Source organism: Mustela nivalis, assembly GCF_964662115.1.
Source record: "Mustela nivalis genome assembly, chromosome: 18".
Classification (NCBI taxonomy): domain Eukaryota; kingdom Metazoa; phylum Chordata; class Mammalia; order Carnivora; family Mustelidae; genus Mustela; species Mustela nivalis.
Window position 1 is genome coordinate 25,521,614 of NC_139037.1, and position 22,524 is coordinate 25,544,137.

At 54.1% G+C, this 22,524-nt stretch overlaps 1 protein-coding gene across 3 annotated transcripts in view; it reads right to left on the reverse strand.

Moving 5' to 3' along the window:
• NDRG4 (NDRG family member 4) overlaps nucleotides 1-22,524 on the reverse strand; it is a 40,777-nt gene that overhangs the window by 13,379 nt on the left and 4,874 nt on the right. For all 3 annotated transcript variants that reach the window (XM_082712394.1, XM_082712392.1, XM_082712391.1), the window contains exons 2-3: nucleotides 7,929-8,023; nucleotides 3,590-3,634 (exon numbers count right to left, since the gene is read on the reverse strand). In XM_082712394.1, coding sequence (XP_082568520.1) covers nucleotides 3,590-3,634; nucleotides 7,929-8,000 — 117 coding nt within the window. In that variant the 5' untranslated portion in view covers nucleotides 8,001-8,023. The remainder of the gene's footprint in view (nucleotides 1-3,589; nucleotides 3,635-7,928; nucleotides 8,024-22,524) is intronic.

Below are 22,524 nucleotides of genomic sequence, written 5' to 3' on the forward strand. Positions count from 1 at the left end.
ACCCATACAGGTGTGTCCTGTGTCAGGGACTCAGGAGCCGCTCATGGACACGCACCCCAACATACGGCAGGGCACACAGACATGCCCTGGATGGCACAGCCCTTGACCTGTTCCCTGGGGAGCAGGGGTGCCTGAGAGGGCTGGGAGCCCAGCTTCCGCCTCAGGTAGGTCTGGATCACTGAGCCTTACAGGATGGGGGAGTGACTGGCTATCTGGGGCAACCTTCTGTGGTGACCCTGTTCTTGCTCCTCCTCCCCTCCCCAGGGTCTCCCTTAGGGCAGCCCCCACTCTACCCACATGTATGCCCCGTGCCTGCCCACAGGGCCATTGGCAGGACCAGCGGCATGGTGGGCACACACCAGCTCTGCCCTCCCATCTGCATCCTACAGCAAGGGGCTGGAGGCCACCATGGGAGAAGAGGAAGAGGAGTCAGCCTGCCCAAGCAGCCGGACCCCCCGCCTCCTGCAGACGCCCCAGCTCTCTGTTCTGGGGCCAACCCATGGTGGGGGCGGGGGGCGGGGGCAGGACGCACAGCCAGCACCTGTGCCCTGTCCTCCTGAGCAGCAAGGACTTGTGTGGGGAGCTGGCTAGAGACCCTTGGATAGAGTAAACCGGGAAGGAGGAGGCAGAGGAGAGGAGAGGAAATGGGTCAGGGAGTGGAGCCTAGGAGGGAGCCCAAGGACCGAGAGAAGCAGGAACGACTCAGGAGGGTGCTGGGCGCCTGTGCCCCCATTCCGTCTCCTTCATGAGGGAACGCGCCACTCAGGCCAGCCTGCTCTGCCAGCCCTGCACGCGAGGCGAGGGGGTCGCCTCCCCATCTCTGGGCATCCAGTGACCTGGTATCACCTGCCATGGGTGCTAGTCCTAGCCACGTCCTCTGCCCTGGGCGCACCAACAACTTTCCCTGCCCCATCTGTGACCTCTGGCTCTGGAGACCCTGTACTCTGCACTCTCCCAGCACAGCGAGGGTGCAGAATGGGGTATTCCCCTGCCCCTTAGAGACGGGCCATGCTCCCTAGTCCCTGAGGCCACTCTGGCACAGCCCAGCCCCTGCCCTGTTCACCTGCTCCTCCTACCTGCTCCTTAAAGGGGACGAGGGTTGTCCTCCCACTGCTCTTCTGTGGTCCCCATCCAACCTTATGCCCAGTCCAACCTCTGACCCTCTGAGGGGCTCTGCCACCCTTGGTCCCCAGGGAGAAGCTAACCCTGGATACTGCCCACTCCCAGCCAAGGCCCCCATTTCCACTCGGCTCGCTGGCTTCAAAACCACAGACCTGAGTTCAGGTCCCGTCTCCCCCACCCACTAGCTGGGTAACCCCAGGTAAGGCTTTACAATTTCTCTGTGCTTCAGGCTCAACCGTCACACAGGAATCCAGCCTTCCTGAAGAGTTGCTGTGAAAACAAGCAAGAGCTCCATGAGGGGCTCCAAACCTGACCTCGTGCCTGCCCAGGCCCTTAGGGGAGAAACAGGGCAATCCACGTGTCTTTCCACACTGTGGTCCTTTCCCTGGACTGTGGTCAGATAAGGCAAGGTCAGGTCCTAGCCAGCCAAACCTTGGCTCCACCTCTATCTCTGCCCCTTCTCTGCTGTGTGACCCTGGGCAAGTCAGTCAACCTCTCTGGGCCTCCACATCTGTAAATGGGAGAACAGCTGTGCTGTCTGCAAGGATAACACATAGTCCTCACGCGGCTATGGAAAAGGATGAAAAAACTAAAGCACAGAGAAGTTTACTGTCCCACTTAGCTAGTAAACACGGAGCTTTCCAGCACCTTAGCACTCAGGGCCTGGGGTCACATTGTTAAGGGCAGCAAATGCTTATTAGCATATCTCCCACTTGCCAGCCTCTTCCAAACACCTTGCACATGTCATCTTATTTTATCTCCTTAACATCCACGTTACAGATGAGGAAAATGAAGCACAGAGAGGTTCTGTCACCTGCCCAACACCACACAGGAGCAGCGACCACACCCAGGCTGCCTGCCTCGGACTCCACACTCTGGAGGCCACAGTCACTGGGAGCTCGGGATCTGAGTGCTGGGCCTCGGGCATCACTTCCCGGGGAGGTCTGAGCTCTCTGTCCTCACTGTGCAGGTAAGGTAGTGACAGGCTCTGCAGGTCACACGGCCCACAGGTGGAAGGGACAGGCCCTGGACCCAGGTCTGTTGGGCTTGTTTGTCTTGCCTCCCCCACTGGCTGGGTCCATTGAGGCAAGGAATGAAAAGGGGATAAACTTCCTGCCAGGCCTTGGCCCAGATTAGGGCCATGCATCCTCTCAGCTGCTTTTCGAGGGGAAAAAAAGAAAAAAGAGGCGGCAGCCTCTGGGGGTGTAAGTGGAGTAGAAGGGCGGGAGCCTCTAACACCTGCTGTCCTCTACCGAGCAAACGGGCCTGAACACAGCTGGCCAGCCAGCTTGGCCTGGCCCATGGGGCACAGGTTCAAAGGACCCCAGGATTCCCCTGGCCCCTTTCGTACTCCCCAGCTGTGTTTTGGGGGCTGGCGGTCGACACTCCTGGTCTGGTAGGTCCCACCTGCTGTCAGCCAGGTCTAGCCGGGCCTTTTGGGGATTTTACTTCTCCAGCCCCCTTCTGGCGCAAAGGGGCTGTCTGTCCTGTCCTCCTCCGAGCTGGGAGAACAAGAAGTCCCTCTTGAGGTCCCCCAGCTGGGCCTGGGCCACCTCCTGGCCACATCCCTCCTCTCCCTGCTTCTGGGCTCCCTCCTGTTCCCGAGACCCAATCCCATCCTCAGCTCCAGACCCCTTTGTGTTTGGAACCGGTGCTCCCAGGGGACAGGAGCACATGCACGTGGGCGGCTCCAAGGCCTCCTCTGGTGTCCTTGAAGGGACACATGACCCAGGGCCTGACGCACAGGCCTGGGATCCGGGTCCCTGCTGCAGCACGGGGTGCTGGGGGGAGGAGCCTGCCGGCCTCCCCACCTTGCGTCACCCTGGCGTCCAGACCTGGAGGCTGGGGCTATGGGGGAGGGGGCGGGCTTCCTGAGACCAAACCAAACTGAAGGCAGGCTCAGGCGAGGGGCCGTTCTGGCCAGCCAGGAGGAAGGTCCTAGAAGGGTCTGATTTGGTTCAGCAGCTTTTGATGGCCAGCAGCGCTTTGGAACCTGTGGAGGTTCCCGCCGCGTCTGCCTTCAGATGTTTTCTGAGGCCCGGAAATAGAGGGCGACGATGGGACTCAGAGGGAAGGAATGGCACCATGCAGAGGAATAAACACAAAGAACAATTTCAATTTTCACAGGGAACCTGGCATCAAACTCCAGAGGACACGGTTGTCCCGGCGACGGTTTCCACGGAAACGGGAGCTATTTCGGAGCGCCAGCCTCACTGGAGGAAAGTGCTGATTCAGATGACAACATCCCAGCTCCATCCTCGCTTCCCCCAGGCCTCACCCCTGCTCTGGTCCCAGCAGGGGAGCGGAGGCCTGTCTCTACTGAGCCGGGAGCAGGGAAAGCTGGGGTGAAGGGGGGGGTCCTGGAGGCTGTGAGAAGGGCGGTGACCCTCCACTGGGACCAGGCTGGGCAAGGTCAGTGGCTGGCGGCTGGCAGTCCCCTGTCTGGGGAGGTGGAGCTGAGACCTACCTTCCAGTCTGTGTCCACGGCCAAGAGGAAGGTGTCGGAGTTCTCCTGAGGGAAGGCAAGGAGAGAGGCAGCACGTTAGGCCCTGCCTGGCCCAGGGGCTCCGGGGGCTCGGGCGGCTCAGCCTGGAGCAGATTCACTTGCTGTGTTCCCGGGTCCAGGTTAATGTTAACAAAGGCGACCCAGGGCTTGCCAAGCAGCGGGCAAGTTAAGTGCCTTGTGGATAAGCCTACAAGTAGCTACTCAGACCAACTTTACCTATTCATTGAAAATGTGGAGATGTCTATCTTACAGGTGGGAAGGGGGAGGCTTAGAGAGGCTGACTCACCTGGCCAGAAAGTGGTGAGAACTCTGGAGCCAAATCCTTGCTGGGGGTCCCTCTGCCCTGCTGCCCCCGCAAGGTCAGACCGCGGGGGCCTCACCGCAGAGGACGGCAGGGAAGGTGGGCAGAGAGAGGCAGGACGAACACACCCACATTAGGGATGGGGAAGCTGAGGCCCCGCAAGGGAGGAACTTGGGGCTTTTCCGAGCTGCACAAAGGCTCTGTCTGGGTCTGCGGCTCCTCCCACCTTTCCAGACCTGCCTGCTTTGGGCTCTCAAAGCACAGAGGTCCCCTGCTTTCAGGCTTATTGACACCCTACAGTGGGAGTCGCTGGGGCCGCTGGGCTGCAAGTCCCATGAGGGCAGGACCCCATCCGGCTCTGCTCTCCCCACAAAGCCTGGGCCGGAAAGGGCTCCCCAAACCCAGACAGAGCTGGATGAGCGTCTGCTTTTGCAAATGAGGGGAATCAGCTTGTAAGCACCCACTGTTTGCAAGGCAGCCGCTTGCGATGCGGAGTGGAAGAGGGGGCTAGAACCCCACGTGTGTGTCCTCTGTGGGTCTGGTCTAGTGAAGGAAACCTCGTGGGGTTAAGAGGGGAGTGGCACGTGTCCAAGAAAAGCAGAGACTCTGGCCCTCTGCCTTGCTCTCTGCTGTGCCTGTCTAGAAACCTCGGTGGTGACACACAGGGCAGGCCACCTCGCTTCACAGCCTCCATGTCCGCGAGGATTAAAGAGAAGCGTGGTCACTCTGTCCTTTATTCTCCTGCACTTGACCTTCTGGGCTGCACAAGGTTCCAGGAGGCTCTACCCATGAACACGTGGATAAATGAGACAGTCAGATCAGGACCAGGATGTTACCCGAGGACGGCGAGACAAGGACTGCTCCGCTAATGGACAAGACGGAAGACGACGCCAAATCACGGGAGTTAAAAGGAAAAGAATGAAAACCAGCAATTCGGATGTTTTACTCTCAACATAAGGATAAGTTCAACCTCCTGCTTTCTGGCAGTTAAGGTGGTGGGGGCGGTGGACAGAGTGAGCCGGCTCTAGAGGGTCTCCCACCCCAAGAGGAAAGCCAGATTTCCCGTGGCTGGGACTGTGGCATACACAGTGTCTGTCCTCTGGCCTCACCTCCCCGCTCCTCCAGGGCCTGGGGGTTCTGGCTGCGGGAGGGGTGGAGAGTGCGGAGGTGGCCAGGCCACTCCTGAACCTCGGAGGGAGGGGCTGGGGGTCTCCGGGAAGGGGACGAGGCTGGTGCCTGATGAAGCCTCTCACTGGAAGGTCACGGCCTAGCCGGAGGGCAGGGAAGATCGGTGAGATTTCTAGACTCAAGACCCTAAGAGCGGAGAGGAGGAAGCAGTTTTGTGAAAAACAAAATCAACACGAAGGATGAGGCAGATAATGGCGGGGCCTGCTGTGCGCTTCCAGCGGGCTGGGGGGGGGGTCCCCGGGAGATGGGAAGGCCTTGGAGGGGCAGGAGCCAACGAAGAAAGAGCAGGGATGATATATGCCAACCCAGGGCCCCAGGAGGTCCTGGAAGGAGAGCAGGAACAGTCTGAGGCAGACGGGTGGGCGAGAGGGCCCAGCTGGGAGGAGGCCCAGCAGCGGCTTGGGGGAGTCGGAGGATGGGGACAGGGCAGGGGCAGAAGGAGCAACAAATCCCCCGCAGAGCCCTGGACACGCCTGGCGTCTGGGTCTTCCAAGGCGAGCAAGCCCTGAATGGTGAGCTCGATGGTGGGTGAGGATGTGTGGACTCTGCATTCCCCGGACGCAAAGAGTTGGCGCCCAGCAGACTGCAGAAGGTTTAAGAAGCGAGAGGACAGACACCTTCCTGTGCTGCAGCTAGGAGAGAGTACGGGGGAACGGCTGGGAAAGAGAGGGCCAGAATGGCTCTGGAAGCCCAAGAGTGAGGTCACGAGAATCTGCAGTGGCCGGGCTGGGAGCACACGGGTTCCCCGGGCGGGGTGGGGGGGCTGGGGATGGGACCGTCGATGCGGATGTGACCAGGGCTAGAGCACGAGGTTTGTGCCAGGCCGAGGGAAGAGAGAAGCGGTGCGGGGGGCTCAGGGCTGAAACGCAGATCCTTTGGCAGGGAGGGCACGTCACGGTGGCAAACTCAGGTCCGGGTCCAGGAGGGATGAAGGGGGACACCAAATACAGCAGACAGAAGGCAGGGCCAGGCTGGTCAAAGGTGCCGTGCTCACCAAGTCAGGGCGGGAGGGGCAGTAAGGACGGGGCCAGGCTGGCAGGGAAGGGGTGTGGGGGCATCGCTTGGGGTGTCCCGCAGAGGTGGAGGGTGGGAGAGCCAGGCTGGGAAGCACGAGGCCAGGGTGCCCTCAGTTCTCTGTGCTGCCCACAGACACTTGGTACCTGTAGACAGCGCCTCTGGGCAGTGACTCCAGAACCCCCTCGCCTCAGCTCTTACGGCAGGGTGCAGGGGTCCCCAAGGGCACCGTCTACCCACCTAGACTCACAAGCAGGCCGGGCTCTGCTTGACTCGAAATGGGGGGGGGTGGTTGTGGGGGGGACTTTTTCAGGAAGTTCTGGGAAACTTCCTTCTTCTGAGACACATCACAATCTGCGATGACCTCGACTCTTCACCGAGAGCCTTAGGTGTGCAAGGCTCCACTAGGCCCTGGGGAGACCAGTAATAAAATGGACAGGATCCCTGTTAGGGGGTCAGTATTGGACCTGGAGTTGGAGAAGGCCTCTCTGAGGAGGGGGCATTGGGACAGAGCCTAAATAAAGTGAGGACAAGTTTGGAGCAAGGTAGCCCAGGGGAAAGCAGCAGCTGGGGACAGGAGTGGCTGGTTCAAGGAAGAGTAGCGGGCTCCTGGGCAGGAGAGGAGGCTGGGGGGTGGGGTGCAGACCTCCTCCTGGGCCTGGGAAGAGCCAGGTGGCAGGCACTGGCCAGCTTTAAGCAGAAAGTGACATGGTGTATTTTAAAAGGCTGTAGAGTAAGGAGAGCACGAGGGAGGCTCCTGGCAGCCCCGAGACAGGAGATGGGGGGCCTTGGGACAGGCCGGGGAGACAGCTAGAAGGAAGGCGGCAGCTCATCAGCCGCTCCCTGACCATTCCTGGGGGCTGCCCCCACATATTCAGGTCTTGTTCATTACCCCAAGATTCTGTCTTGAAGATAACGGGCGGGACTCCCAGCCTGGTGTGGCTGGGCCCCTGGAGCTCCATCCAGCCACTTTGTCCCAACACAAGGCACCCAGCGGTTCTGGTGCTCAGGTCCTGGCCGGAGGCTGTGAGAGGATAGGGCAGAGACCAGTGTGCCGAGGTTTGGGGGACAGGGCTCCTGGCTTCCCCACCTGTAAACGGAGGGGTGAGCGGCACAACCAGCAGAGACCTGGGGTCCCCACGCTCAAGGATTCTCTGAGCAGCGGATGCACAGCTTTTCTTTGCAGGGAGGGAAAAGGAGGCTGCACCAGGCATCACCACAACAAGAAAATGTGAGGTACAAACAACTCTGGAGTCTAACACTGAGCGCCCGGGAGGCGACCCTTGGGGACAAAACAATCTCAAGTGCCTTAATCCCACTGCTGTGGATGACACGGCTGGTCATAGCTGCCCTTGGTCCTCAGAAGCTTGTGAGGAAGGACAGAGAAGTCCACAGAGGAGGAAAGGCCCTGCCACTGCCCAGTGGGTACCCTCTTGGGGCTCCATGGCCTTCCAGAACCAAGGGTTGAGCATGGCCTCCTTCCCAACAGCTCTGTGACCTTGGCCAAGTCAGTTAACTTTCTGTGCCTCAGTTTTCACATCACTGAAATGGGACTCACTCTCCTAAAGAGCCTCCCCGCCTCAAAAGCAGCAAAAGCCACAGCGCAGTGGGCTGGGTCTCAGGGTGGCGGGAGGACTCCAGGTGGGTCTCAGGGTGGCGGGAGGACTCCAGGTGCCCGGCTCCCCAAGGAGGGTCCCTGGGCTCCAGGCCATCGGCAAGACTGGAGGGAAGACACGCGGTTTCCTTCTTGGCCACGAGGTGGCGCCCTCTACCCCAGGACCGCAAAAGGCCACTCACCAGCTCGGCAGCGTCCTGGCCCCGGAGCAGTGGCTTTTCCTCGGGGAATCGCAGCTCCTGCAGCCCGGCCATGGTCACGTCGTGGAGCAGGAGCCCTAGGGAGGGAGGACGATGGTCAGGCCCTGCTGCTGAATCTCCCCGGTGTAGAGGAGGACAGCACAAGCGCCGTGCAGGGGCAGAGGGGGCCACACCCACCACTTCGTTTCTGGAACCCCGAAACCCCTCCCTTCCCGGTTCCTAAGTGCAGCCTCAGCGCAGGGCTTCGCACGGGCATCGAGGCTGCGTTTGCAAGACCCGCCTGTTTAGCTCAGAGGCCGTCATTATATTATTTGCTCTGAAAAGTTAAAACACGCTTAGAAAGAATAAAGAAGAGAAAAAGCACCACAGGATGATTCTTAAAACAATGTCAAGAAAAATTCTGCATTCATTGAGATGAAGAGGGATGGGTGTGGGGAAGCCGAATGCAGGTGCAGAAGCAGACAGAAACCCCTTGTGGTTGGAAGTGGACAGTGGGGTCCTGGAGGGCACAGGGAGGAACAGAATCAAGGGCTGCCTTGGAGCCTGGGAGGAAAAGCCTAGCTGGGGATGGCCCTGGGAGCATGGCAGGCAGAGCATACAGTGAGGTTGAAAGAGGGGGCGCTGAGCTAAATGTTCCAGCCACAGGGAGGGATGACCGCTCAACCTAAAGCCCCCAGATACGAGCGCCCAACCCCTAACGGCTGGGTGTCCCTGGGAGACCGAGGCTTCAGTCTGAACCTCAGGAAACGGTTATGTGTGCACATGTGTGTGTGTGCATGCCTGGCTGGGTGTGTAAATTTGGAGGCGCCCGTGGTGAGGGAAGAGTCAGAGACAATCTGTGGAGCACCCCTCCTAGGATCACACCCAACCCCCCAACCACCCCCACCCCAACACCCATGATCCTCACTTGGATCTTATGAGGGCACGGATTAAAATGCACTAGGAGAAAAACTAGCCAAGGAAGTGAACTGGAAATCTGTAAAATGATTAAAATTGACCAATAAATACACGAGAAAATAAAGCTCATGAGAAGTCAAGGAAATTAAAATTAAAACAAAAACAAGACACTTTCTTTTTTTTCCTTTTTGCCCATGGACTTGGCACAGTGTCGGCAGTGCTGGTAATGACGCAAGGAAGCCAGCGCTTCTCGTGTCCCACCTGTGGGTGTAGAAACGGCTACCTCTTTCTGGAGGGCAGTTTTGCAGAATGAATTAAAGTGATTTAAAAGGTTCATGGTCTGGGACTCAGCAGTCCTCTCCCTGAAGGCATTTCCTAAGGAAACCAGACAGGGTACCTCGTGATTTATCTGTAAAAATGCTCACCTCAGGGCTTTCTTGAATAATAATAATAATAAACTAGAAAAAGCTAAAAGTCCATGAAGAAGGCACCAGACAAACTGTGGGTCAATCACTTGTGAATGATGATGTAATACTATGGGAGAAATTACTGTATTCTAATAAATGGAAGAAGAAGTTACAAAACATACAAGATCATTGAGATCACAAAATAGGACCAGCCCCGCAGACAAGCCCGGAAGGAACCACATCGTGACGTTTATGGGCGTCCTTTCTGGGTGGAGGACTGAAAACAGGGGTCCACAATCTGAAATCTAGAAAAACCAGCAATTTTTAGAGACTATGAAGAGCCCCGTCAGTTCCTTCTTGCAAGCATTTCACGGCTCATGAAGTACTTCCTTGTGCTATTTAACTTCAGCCTCCAGGAAAGTGAGATAAGGAAACCAAGAGGTTCCACGTTCCACGGCATGCCCAGATGGCACCAGGCCTGGGAATGGGGCCTTTTGGATTCCTACTTGGGTCTGGAACTCATCCCTTAGGGCCACAGCCCCCTGACCCGGAAGGGGATTCTTAGCGGTCCTCCCGTTTGTCTGTCCTGCTTCAATTCTATTTTCATCTTCTCAAGGGGGAAGCCCTTGAACCTTCCCTTCTGCCCCGAAAGGCTGACAGTCCCACCAGCTGGTTGGTCAGAAGGCGCACCCCAGCCTCCCCCTGCCTGTTCCTTCTCCCTGTACAAGACCCAGTGACCGCGGAGTTGGCGTGGTGAGTGCCGGGGACTCAAGGGCACAGGGCCTCAGAGGGAACCGATTTCTGTGACAGAAGGTCAGGACACCAGTGTGCAGCTCCAGACCTTCCCTGGGCTTCCTTCCCTCCTCTTAGAAGCAGGAAGCATCAGTATTTGGAAGCTAGTGCCTCAAGATTACACGGGAGTCCCCACGGGAGCGTAGTTTGGGGTTCAAATAGGCTGAGGTTGGGCTGGCAGCTGCCGGTCACCCAGGCCTCACGGACATAATGGAGAGCTGCAGAGAGCTCTTGGGAGAGCCCTCGGCATAGGGAGGTCCCTGCCCGCTCAGGCCCCAGGTCCCGCACCTCCGGTGGTGCATTCTCTTCCCAGTGGTTTCCGGGGAAACCAGCTAACACAGGGCAGATGGGCTGTATTTTTAGAAAGGCATCCTCTCCCCTCCCCCCCTTTCTCTCCCATCCTTTCTGATGTGTGCACACTCATCCACGGCGGAGGTGGGGGAGGGGGACGGGCAGCTGAAAGAAGGGCCCCCTCCTTGGAAAACTCTTCCCCCATTAGGACTTTTTTTTTAGCAGCCAGTTTCCGGGAATAACTACCTCGACTGAACGCCCTGGCAGCACTGGGGTGTCCCTCCCCTCACCCAGGCCGGTTACGAAACCCTCCTCCCCAAGGATGGAGCTATTCAGAGGACTGAGAGTGGGCAGCACAGGGACAGATGGCCCAGGATCGAGGGGGCGGTGGGGAAGGGGGCTGGAGAGAAACCTGATAATCCAGGGAGCTGGGAAGGCGCGGCAGCCCCGGGAAAGCACAGGCAGCCCAGGGCCCAGCAGGTGGTGATGTGGGGCTGCAGACCAGAGACATTCCGACTGGGCTGGCATAGAGGCTTCTTCCCGGGGAAAGTTATGGTTAAAAAAAAAAAGAAGAAGAAAAGAAAGAAAAGCACCTAGATGCTAAGTTAAAGGAAAATGTAATTCCTTATGAAGTCAACACATGGTACACCTCAAATGTTCATAATGTTAAATAGCAATTCTACCTCAGTTAAGCTGGGGATAGGAGAGAGATTCCCACCAACCTCCTGCAGAGGTAGCTGGGTGGGGGGGCTCAGGTGGCGGGGGTGGGGGTGGAGGGGTGGGTGGGGGTGGTGCACGGAGCTGGGGGGCAGCTGGGGGGATGACCCCAGGGGTCTGGGAAGCAACAGTGATGGTTCTTCTCACCCCCACCCTTTTTTCTCCCCTCGGATCTCTGACTCCCTAAAGGCAACCCAGCATGTTCGATCCAAACAAGCCTGGGACCATTCTAGCACTCCGCTTTCTTGCTCTCTCTGTGTTGAGGCCTGGAGTCATCGGAACACTGGCCGATACTTCTTCACTTGCTGCCTAGCTTTACTTTTGGGCGAATCACGGAAAGGATGCTTATCTGCAAAATGGGAACCCAAGCGTTCCTGATTCCTCTGCCTGCCTCAGAGGTGCGTCAGAGACAACAGACAGAAAATGCTTTTTCAAAGGAAGATTTTGGTACCCATTTGGATGAGACAAAAAGAATTGAGAATAGGGCACTGGGGGCTTCTTTTACTTCCTCTGCATACTGAAGGCAAGCCTGGAGCTCTTTTCCTGCTGTCTTCTGCTGGGGGAGGGATCCCTGCTACACTAATGTTCGCTATGGAGGGAAATGGCCTTTTGGCGTGACAGAGACCTGTCGGCACAGAGGAGATCCGGGACTGGTGACAGGGGCTCCTGGGCAGCATGAATGGGGGTAATCACCCCCATTCGCAGGGGTTTGGAGGAGTTTGGAGCCCTATAAACCCTCAGATGAGTTAGGGTTAAAAATATAGGGGCGCCTGGGTGGCTCAGTGGGTTAAAGCCTCTGCCTTCAGCTCAGGTCATGATCCCGGGGTCCTGGGATCGAGCCCCGCATCGGGTTCTCTGCTCAGCGGGGAGCCTGCTTCCTCCTCTCCCTCTGCCTGTTTCTCTGCCTACTTGTGATCTCTGTCTGTCAAATAAATAAATAAAATCTTTAAAAATATATATATATATAAGTGATTGGGGGTGCCCTCCTGGGTGGCTCAGCAGGTTAAGTGCCTGATTCTTGATCTTGGCTCAGGTCATGATCTCAGAGTGGTAAGGCTGAGCCCCGGTTTGGGCACAGAGCTCGCTCTCTGTCCCTCCCACCTCTCAAAAATAAAAAGATAAAAAAATACATATATACGTAAGTGACTACTATGGTCATTCCTGAAACTATTCAATGTGTCCCTTAAAGTGATCAGCAGTAGCTACATCAACTAATAAAGCAATTTTGGAACGGAAACACTGCTCAGACAGTGGAAGGGCATGTCTGGAAATATACTGTGGGGAGCTTTGTTGTCTCAGCAACTGGGGACCCCTACAAGTATTAGGGTCCAGGAGCCAGACAGGACAAGGGTACCATGCAGGGACAGTGCTGCACGATGAAGAATCACTCCCCACTCCAGGAAACCCCTCGCTGTCCCACTAAGCCACACAGGAACTGAAGCCGCAGAACGTTAAGACAGAGAATGAAGTCAGCATAGGCAGGAGAAGCCCTCCAGGTGAGCCACACCTTGTGGTGCAGGAAGAAACTGGACTGAGAGAGGAGGGGCAAGAGTGTGTAATGGTTTGTATTCTTTCAGCTCTAAGAGTGAGGGGTCCTCTGGCAGGTCATGGTCAAGGTCACAGTCCAAGGTGCCCTGTGGATACTGCATTCCTGAAAGTCCTAGATCCCATTATTACGGGAAAAGTCACAAGCAAATGAAGTAAGTCACAACCAGGAGCAGAGTCCGAGGGGGCCTGGCCAGCTCCACCAGGGGGAAGAGATCTGGGCCATGGACAATGACACTGCAGAGGGTGCGCTTGTGACGCATGTCCAAGCCTGTGCACCCAAGCGCCTTTCTACCAGTCTCCCCATGTCAGCAAAGTAGTTTGAAAAGAATCCCCAGAAACCGGGGGACAAGAAATTTCTGGAGGGACCCCAGAAAATGAGGAATTCTTCTTCCAAAGGCACTATCTAGGGAATTTGGAACCATACCCATAGCTGGCCCCTTCCAGCCCTCTCCCTGTCCCCATCCTGACCTCAAAAGGCTGGGACAGCACCAGGGGCAGAGCCTGGATAGGACGAGACCTTCCTTCGGCATCCCTGTTCCACGGATGAGAAAAGAGGAAGGCGCAAGGCGGGAGTGACAGGTGTAGGTCCCTTGTGGCAGATCCAGGAAGGGAACCCAGAGCCTGTGCTCTTGAACCCACACTCCATGTACCTTCTGCCTCCCTCGGGAGATGCCTGACAGCAGGATACGGGGGATGGCACTTATTGCTGGCCCACCCTTCTAGATCTTCTCTCTGGCCATGGTCCCTTGATTCATACCAGTCTGAACTAGGCCAGCTCTGTTTTCCCCTTGATTTGGGCCTATGAATTCCCATTGCCCCATAACTGCAGCCACCCTAACAGCACACACCCTCATCCTTCCAGCACATTCCACTGGGCTTAAGGCAGCCATATGTGGATACTGATACTCACAACTGAGGTCCCCAGCAGACCCAGTGGACACATTGCTACCCACAGGAAGCACGAACCTTTGCTTGTGTTGTTCTCTCCAGCCCGAAGGCCTTTCCCCATCACATTCCCTACATGACCCCAAAACCAATCACAAATCTTTTCTGAGAGCATCTGATATGTTTTTGTTGAATGAGGTGAATGACTGATTCTTCACTTTAGACTCCAAAGTATCGAAAGACAGATAGCATTTAGCGTGGGTGAGGGTGTGGAGAAACAGCACAGGGTTTTATAGACTTTGAGGTCCGATTTATATACTCTTGGTTGCACTGCAGTGGGCTCAACTTTATTTGGAGTGGAACTTGGTAGTTTATAAAAAAAAATGCAAATATCTGTCAATTCTGCAAGTCTTTCTTTAGGTATTTATCCTAATCACAAGATACACTGTGAGGCAGGGTGTGCAAGGATGCATTGTTTGGAATAGGAAAAAATAGGTGGAAACAACCCAAATGACTGTCAGGAGAATGGGACATCTACACCCCGAGCACCATAAGCTATTTAAAATATGCGGTATTTCTGTATTTCCGCTGAAATGGAGAAAGCATTCTAAAATACGCAGTCAAGATAAAAAGGGATATCACAGAATATTAAGTATAAACAAACCCATTTAAGCAAAACATATGTGCACCACAATACATATATTTGCAAATTTAAAAAAGAAAAAAAGACAGGGGCTCCTGGAGGCTCAGTTGGTTAAGCGTCAGCCTTCAGCTCTGGTCATGATCCCAGGGTCTGGGGATCAAGCCCCACATTGGGCTCCCTGCTCAGTGGAGAGTCTGCTTCTCCCTCTCCCTCTGCCCCTCCTCCCTGCCTGTGTTTCTTTCTCTCTCCCTCAAATAAACAAATAAGATCTTTTTTTTTTTTTTAAGGTTTTATTTATTTATTTGACAGAGATCACAAGTAGGCAGAGAGGTAGGCAGAGAGAGAAGGGGAAGCAGGCTCCCTGCTGAGCAGGGAGCCCAATGCGGGGCTCGATCCCAGGACCCTGAGATCATGACCTGAGCCGAAGGCAGAGGCTTAACCCACTGAGCCACCCAGGCACCCCAAAAAATAAGATCTTAAAAAAAAAAGTCCTCACCTTTGTCAGGGGAGCTGTAAGAGTGCTTGTCTCTAGGGAAGGATATGGTTTGGAAGGTAGAGCAGGAGATTTTTACTCCACGCGGCAGATTTGATCAAATCTAAGATACCACTGATTCTAACTCACACTAACATTTTATGTATCGACAGACGTGAAAAAAACATTGCCAGTTCAGACATAACCCACCCCCCACTTTAAACATTTTATCCTGAAAGAATTTCAACTTTCTAGAGAAAGTGAAGAAAAAACAAAGCCCAGAAATTGCCCACACCCCCGTCACCCGGCTTCCCCTAATGTCATCATGCTACAAGACTGTAACACAACTAGGAGAAACTAGACAAGGCAGGAAACGAAACACTGCCACGATGTTGTGAAGTCGTCTACAGACCTTGCATCAGTTTCAACGGTTTTCCCAATTATGTCCCAATCCACGATCCACGTTGCTGGTAGTTCTTGTGGACTCGGGGACAGTCGTTCAGTCTGTCTCTGTCTTTCATGATGCTGACACTTGTGATGAACATGGATTGGTTACCTCTGCAAGACGCCCCTCCGTTCGGGCCTGCCTGCCGTTTCCCGAGGCTCAGGCAGAGGTTACGCATTTTTAGCAAGAACAGAACAGACACCATGTGCCCTTCTCCTCGCATTCCATTAGTAAGTAGGTGATGTCAGTCTGTTTTACTGCTGGGGATGCTGACCTTGACCCCTTGATTCAGGTCGTGTCTGCAGGTTTCTCTAAAGTTGCTACTTTCTCTCTGTAATTAGTCAGTATCTTGTAGGAAGACACTTTCAGATTAGGCAACCTCGCGTTTCCCATCACAGTTTCCTCCACTAATCGTAGTAGCCATGGACGCCTCTTGCCTATAGTTAATTACTGTCATGTTTTCTTACGATACTTTTCTGTTTCGAGCATCCCTTCTCCATTCATTAATTGGAGTCCTCCTGTGAGAAAGAGCTCTCCTTTCTCTTCCATGTATTTCTTCATTCAATGACTCGCTTACATCCGTATGGACTTGGGGATAGTTATTCTATGGAGTGGGTTGTAATCCATTGCTATCATTATTTCATTGTTTAAACTGTGTCAGATTGGACCATTGCGGGGCAGGGGGTGGGCGGGGGTCCCTCCATGTTGGCTTCTCCAAGTTGGGTTCTTTAACTCACACCCATTACTTTCTGAGTAGCTTCTATTTTCTAGCCCCTTATGATGTTCAAAACTCACTTCGTATTTTCTCTGCCGGAATCCTGGAATCGACCGCTTCTCCAGGGAGCCCAGTCTCCTTGCATTGCAGGGTGCTGTTTAGAAACCAAGATTTAGGCACTAGGGATGCTCACCGCCACTGGGGTGCCACTGTTCTAGGGGGTCTCAACAGGCAGAGTTAGGATATGTATGTCAGTAAATTAACACACACACTTCTGTATCTATCTGAGTGTGTGTTCACAAATCTGAAATTTATACTGATATCTTCAATTCCCAATTCAACACCAGTTTTTTCTAAAGAAATTTTTCATTTTCATTTTTTTTTAAAGTAGGCTCCACACCCAACATGGGGTGTGAACCCATGACCCTGAGATTAAGAGCGGCATGCTCAAAAAAAAAAAAAATTTTTTTTTTTCTAATTTCCCTTTTTGTAATTTTTTTTCTGTCATGGTAAGAAGTCTGGCCCTCATCCTCCATAATATTTTTGCTTATTTGTTTACTCCTAGGATACACACAATGTAGTTATTTATTTTTTTAAGATATAATTTATTTCAGGCAGGGAAAGAGCAAGAGAGAGCATGAGTGGGGAGGGGAGGGCAGGGGAGGACGGAGAAACAGAGTCCCCCCTGAGCAGGAAGCCTAGTGCAGGGCTCCACCCCAGGACCCTGGGATCATGACCAGAGCTGAAGGCAGACACTTAACCAACATAGCCACCCGGGCATCCTCACAAAGTAATTTTAGAAGAGCTGCTCAGATAATGAGTTCTTATTATTCAGAAATCTTTGTACATACTTTATCTAGTTTTTTGTCCTTTACTCTTTTAGACTCATACCCAGATTTTTAAACTTTCTGTTTCCTTGTTTGAGAAGGGGAGAAAGGTGGAGAGAAGCAGAGGGAGAGGGAGAGAGAGAATCTGAAGCAGGCTCCATGGAGCCTGACGCCAGGCTTGATCTCAGGACCCTAAGTCACGACCTGAGCCGAGATCAAGAGTCAGACGCTCAGCAGACTGAGTCACCCAGGTGTCCCAGACCCATATTTTCAAAAGCCTCTATCACTCTTGTAAATTAAAAAGGAATGTACACATGAAATAAGTTCTTTAAGGTCTTCCTAAAACCTTTCTACATTCACGGTCCGATGCCCCTGAGTCACTCTGTCTCGGAGTTGTTGCAGCCGCGTGCTGTCCCATGCAGTCCCTGCTCCTCTGACGTCAGCACTTGACATCAGGGCTTCCCTATCATCCCCGGGATTTTCCTCCCACTGAGAACTCGGAGGTGCGGGAGGCAGCAAGGACAGCTGCTGAGCCCGCCTCACCGACACAGACTGCATTTTAGATGTTCAAGTACGGAAAAGATACGTGTCTCGGAGTTGACATAACAGAACTCTTTCATAAAATTTCCTTCTGCTGAGGCTCGGCTTCTGCTGGAGCTCTGTTTCGGTGCACATCATAGGCATACTAAACCTCCAACCCCAGACCAGGACCAAGGAGAGATGGAACTAGAATCCCAGTAACACATTCCATGTGGGCAGCTGCTGTAGGGAACCAATAAGAGTGTCCCACTGTGGCAGAGACTAATTGTCCACCAATATCAGCTCTCCCTGTCTTCCTTAAGTTTCCTTTCTTTTTTCTTAAACTTGGTATTCATTCATTCACTCACTCATTCATTCATTTCATTATAGTATGCTCTACACCCATCCTGGGGCTTGAACTCACAACCCTGACATCCAAGAGCTGCATGCTCTACTGACTGAGCCAGGAGCCCCTACATCCCTACATTTCAGATGGGCAGGTGGATCAGAGGAATAAAACTTATTTTTGACCACATGACAACATTCTGCCAATGAGATGTAAATGGAAACACGAGATTTAAAGGGAGGAGACATGCCATTCTTCATTCCACCCTCCTTCCTGCTGACTGGAATATAGATGTGACAGTGGGAGCTTCAGCAGCTGTTTTGGACCCTGGGGCAGGATATTAAGGAGTCTGGGTACCTGAGAGTCATGAAGCCATCATTCTGGGTGGCCTATCTTCAGATGCTGTTTATAAAATAAATACACTTTTATCTTGTCAGTCTATCATTATCTTGGGTTTTCTGTCCCATTCTGTTCAAACTATCTAAACATGGGACATTTTTCTTGGAGGCCCACCCTAACATGCTGAAGGAGCAGGAAGCAAAGGGAAAGGAAAGGGCTTGCCCAAAGGAAATCAGGGGGCTGCTAGAACTCAGCCAGAACTTGCAGCTTCCCCTTTCCTGTAGGCAGCATAATCCATGAAGCAGTCCTCTCTGTCGCTCTTCAGCAAGTGAGCCAGCTCCTTCTCCCTCACCCCTCATAGGCTCACAGTAGCTGTGCTGACATGGGTAACCATGACCTACCTTAATTAGCTGAAAAGCCCAGTTTGGCTCCCCCCCCCCCCCCACAGATTCTCAAGCTGATTTAACACCAGTGCTTGAATTCAGCTGTGTATCTGCCTCATTTGGCAAGTTTCCCAGAAACCAAGATATACTTGTCCTGGATCTTTGTGCAAGATTTAAAGAAGTAAGCTAAGGCAACAAGCCTCGTCCAGCTCAAGGGGCTGCAATATGGTCTGAATTAAAGAGAGAGTAAGAAGCTTTCTTCCTGGGCGTTTTCCCACAGGAAGCCCCGATCCCCCCACAATGCCGTCATGCATTAGTGTTTCCAGGAACAGCATTCCCCCAGCAGAGAAGGGCTCACTCCACGCGACTCCCAGCGTCTTTCCACTCCAGACACAACGTCTCCAGAAGGGGCCTTTGAGCATGGACCCACTCAATACCTAGGTCCCTTCTTCTCGCCATGGCACCTTGGTTTCTCTTTGGGAGACATCCCCCCTGCTCTATTCTCAACCCGTGGGCTTCAGGTGTGGAGAACCACAGCTCCAGACACGTGGCTCAGACCAAAGTCTTTTTTGCATTCATTTATTCACCAGATACTGACTGAGCACCTACTGTATGCTGGGCACCGTTCCAGGCACTGGAGACCATTACAGACAAGACATCCTACCTCTGGGGAACTTTCTAGTGGAAGCAGCAATCAACATGTCTGAGTAAATGAATACACAGTGTGTCAGATACGCCAAGTTATCCGAGGAAGCGGTGTCAGAGAAGGGACCAGACGGCAGGTTTGGGGGGCTATGGTCTGAAGGGTGCACGCAGGTAAGGGAGAGGGCCCTGCGGATGTGGAGAAGCCCTCAGGGCAGAGAGAAGGGCAGAGGCTTGAGGCAGCCGTTTGCCTGACGAGTGCAGGTACGTGCGAGGAACCCGGCATGGCTGGAGGGGCGGCGGCGGGGAAGGACCTGGGGACAGAGCAGTAAGGGCAGGAGCATCAGACCATATTGTGCCTTGAATGTTGTTGGAAGAACTCTGGTTTCTCTGAGTGAGGGGCCCTGGAGCCTTCTGGAACTTTAAAGACACCTTCTACCTGCTCTGTGTGGAGCAGACATGGGGGTGAGAACACGGAGACCAGCTGCAGAGATCCAGAAGACTCGAAAGTGACAGTGGCGGTGGAGAAGTCCTCCGATTCCGGGTGCGTCCTCAAGGCAGGACCGGTGGGAGCTGTGGGCCACTGGACGTGGGGCATGAGGGAGGGACAGGAGTCAACAGTGACTTGGGTTTTGCTCTGAGCTATGGGAGGAAGACAGCTGGGAACAAGAGGCTGGGGGACAGCTTGGGGACAGGTGTAACCTTGAGTGGATGGAGCTGCCCCTGTCTGGGCTGCTGACATCACCACAGAGTTGGGGCCCAAACTCATGAGACGGGATGGGGCCAGCTAGGGGGTGACTGAGCCCAGAGAAAGGAGAAGAGGGGAAAGCAGGCGTGAGGCAGGAGACGGGGGCTGGGAACCGTGTGAATGCAACAGAGGGCCTGGCCTCAGAGACAGACAGGAAGGGCTGTGAGCTCCAGTCAGGGCCAGGCCCTTGCTGGCCTCCTTAGGGGTAGAGAGGTGATGAGAAGGATAGTCTGCGAGCCTGCCGCCATCTTGCCATCTTTTTTTTTTTTTTAAGATTTTATTTATTTATTTGACAGACAGTCATCACAAGCAGGCAGAGAGGCAGGCAGAGAGAAAGGGAAGCAAGCTCCCTGCTGAGCAGAGAGCCTGACGCGGGGCTCCACCCCAGGACCTTTGGGATCATAACCCCAGCTGAGGCTTTAATCCATTGAGCCACCCTGGTGCCCCCGTCATCTCGCCGTCTTGAGGCAGGGCCTGACTTAGAACCTAACCAGCTCAAAGGACTGAACAGGCAGGAGTTGGGGGGAGGGGAGAGAGTCTGGTGGCCCTGTGTGCCCTGGGTCCACTGTGCTGCACAGACACTCCCAGTCCCCTCGGTGTCACTCTATGTTCAGTTTCTGCAAAGAAGAGTCCTCACACAACGTCTACGGTCTTCTCCCCCACATGGTCCAGTGCTCACACAGGGGCCGCGGGGCCCGGGTCGGGGAAGGGAGGCTCACAGGCTTGGAGGCAGGAGTTCATCTCCACACTCAAATGACATCGGCACGGTCCACTCCAGCTGCTCAGGGCTTCTTCAGCCCAGCACACCTTGGGGCCTCCAGGCCTCCTAGATGACCACTTCAGATCACAAGGGACTTCTGGGTGGCCATAACAGCCCCCTCCATCCTGACCCAGGATGCCAGCAAATATTCTGGAAGTGGCTAGGCCTTTGGGAGAGGTGGGCTGAGAGCTCTCGCCGTAGGCACGAGGGAAAGCACGTGCAAGGACTCAGGGTTTCTCCAGGCAGCCTCGTGGACATCCAGCTAGCCTCCCTGCTCCACTCCCAGGCCCCGGGCCCCAGCAGTCCATCTCTACTCCTCAACACAAACACAGGGAAGACATCGGGCACCCTCAAGCCCGGCCCCCGGAGCAGAGTGTCAGGAAACGCTCGCGGCTGCACAGAACAAGATCCTGGCTACAAACTGCGGACTTGGCTATGGGAACCACCTGCCCCCCCCCCACCAGACTAACTAGACTACAGGCCAGAAAGAGTCCCCCAGGAGGCTAGGGTCCCCCCATCGCATCTGCCAGAGACAGGGTGCATCACCAGGCACACAGCACCTGCCTGGCCTTGTCTCTCCCAAAAGGTGAACTGAAAAAGCACTTAGATCCTCCAAGGCATTTGTTGTGGGGCTTACGATGTGCCATCACTCTGGCTGGAGCGTGCCTTTCATCTGTGGTTTGGGGTTTCGAGCGCTTGATGACTACGACCAGAGCTCTCTGTCCCCATGCAGAGAGGGGTTCGTGTCAATGCTCATGGGGTGGTCTTCTGCTTACAGAACAGCATCACGGCACTCTCAGCTGACCCTGCCGGCTCGACAAGGGGTCACGGGGCCGGGGCTGATCAGAACCAGCTTCCCCCAACCAACCCCACAGACTGTCTACCCCCCCCCCACCCATGCTGCCAGACTTTGCAGAGGCTCCGAGTCGGCTCTGCACGCCAGACTTGGGTTCCTGGGCTGCTTTAGCCAATCACCACCATCTCGGAAGCTTTAAACAAGTCTTATTTATCATCGTATCATTCTGGTGGTCAGAAATCCAAACTCCATCACACTGGGCGGAAATCAAGGTGTTGGCAGGACCCTTCTTCCTCTGGAGGGTCCAGGGGGAGAATCTGCTTTCCTGCCTTTTCCAGCTTCTAGAACCCTCTTCCTTGTGCTCCTTGACAGATGGCCTGTCCTCCACCTTCAAGGCCAGGAGCATGCAAGGGAGGAGTCTGGGTGCCCCCGTCACCTTCTTCCACACTCTGCGGTCAAATCCCCCTCCGCCCCCCTTCCCCGTAAGGATACATGTGGTGCATTTAGGGTCTACCTGGCTATTCCAGGAGAATGACCCCATCTCAGGTGCCTTAACTGAATCACACCTGCAAAGTCTCTTGTCCTAGAAGGTAACATTTCTAGGATCTAGGGGTTAGGATCTGAGTATCTTTGGGAGCCGTTACTCACCTAACGCATCCCCCGCCCGTGCCGTGGTCTGGCCGTCCTTGTGTGCGTCTGACTGTTCACTGTGCCCCGGGTGACTTTGGTGGCTTTCTCCTCCCTGCACTTACGGAAAACCGACTTCAGTATCCACCTTGAAGGACGGCTCTGCCCTCAAGTTTTCCAAGAACACCCCCTCCCTAGCCCTGGACTTCAGCTCTTCCTCTGAGTTCCCACTGGGTTGATTTCATCAGAATCCCAGCATTTAGCACTTTCCCCTCTGCGTTTGTTCATTTTTAGTTTTTAAAAATAGAACTCGAGTTTCATGTAACACACATTCCCTGAGAAAAGTCAGAGACACAGAAAAGAAAAAAAAAAGTAAAAAGCACATAGAATCCCTACTTGCCGAGGAAACCACCGTTGACATTTTTCCTTATGCCCTTTCATCATTTTTCACTGCTGATCAACATGCTGAAGAGGGATTTTTCTAAAAACAAACAAACAAACAAAAAACCCCTGCACTGTTTGGAAACATATTTTGGGACTCTGGAGCCAGATAACCTGGTTCAAATTCCAGCTAGCCACTCGCCATCTGTGTGACTTATGGCAAGTTATTTAACCTCTCTGTGCCTCATCGGCCTTAGCTCTAAAAAGGAGATAATAGCGCATGCCTGCAAGGGTTGTTAGAATACACAGAAAGTGCTCAGGGCTGGGCTCAGCACGTGCCAAGTGCCGTACAGGTGTGAGCTGTCATCACTGTTATCATTATCATTAGGAATGTAAGG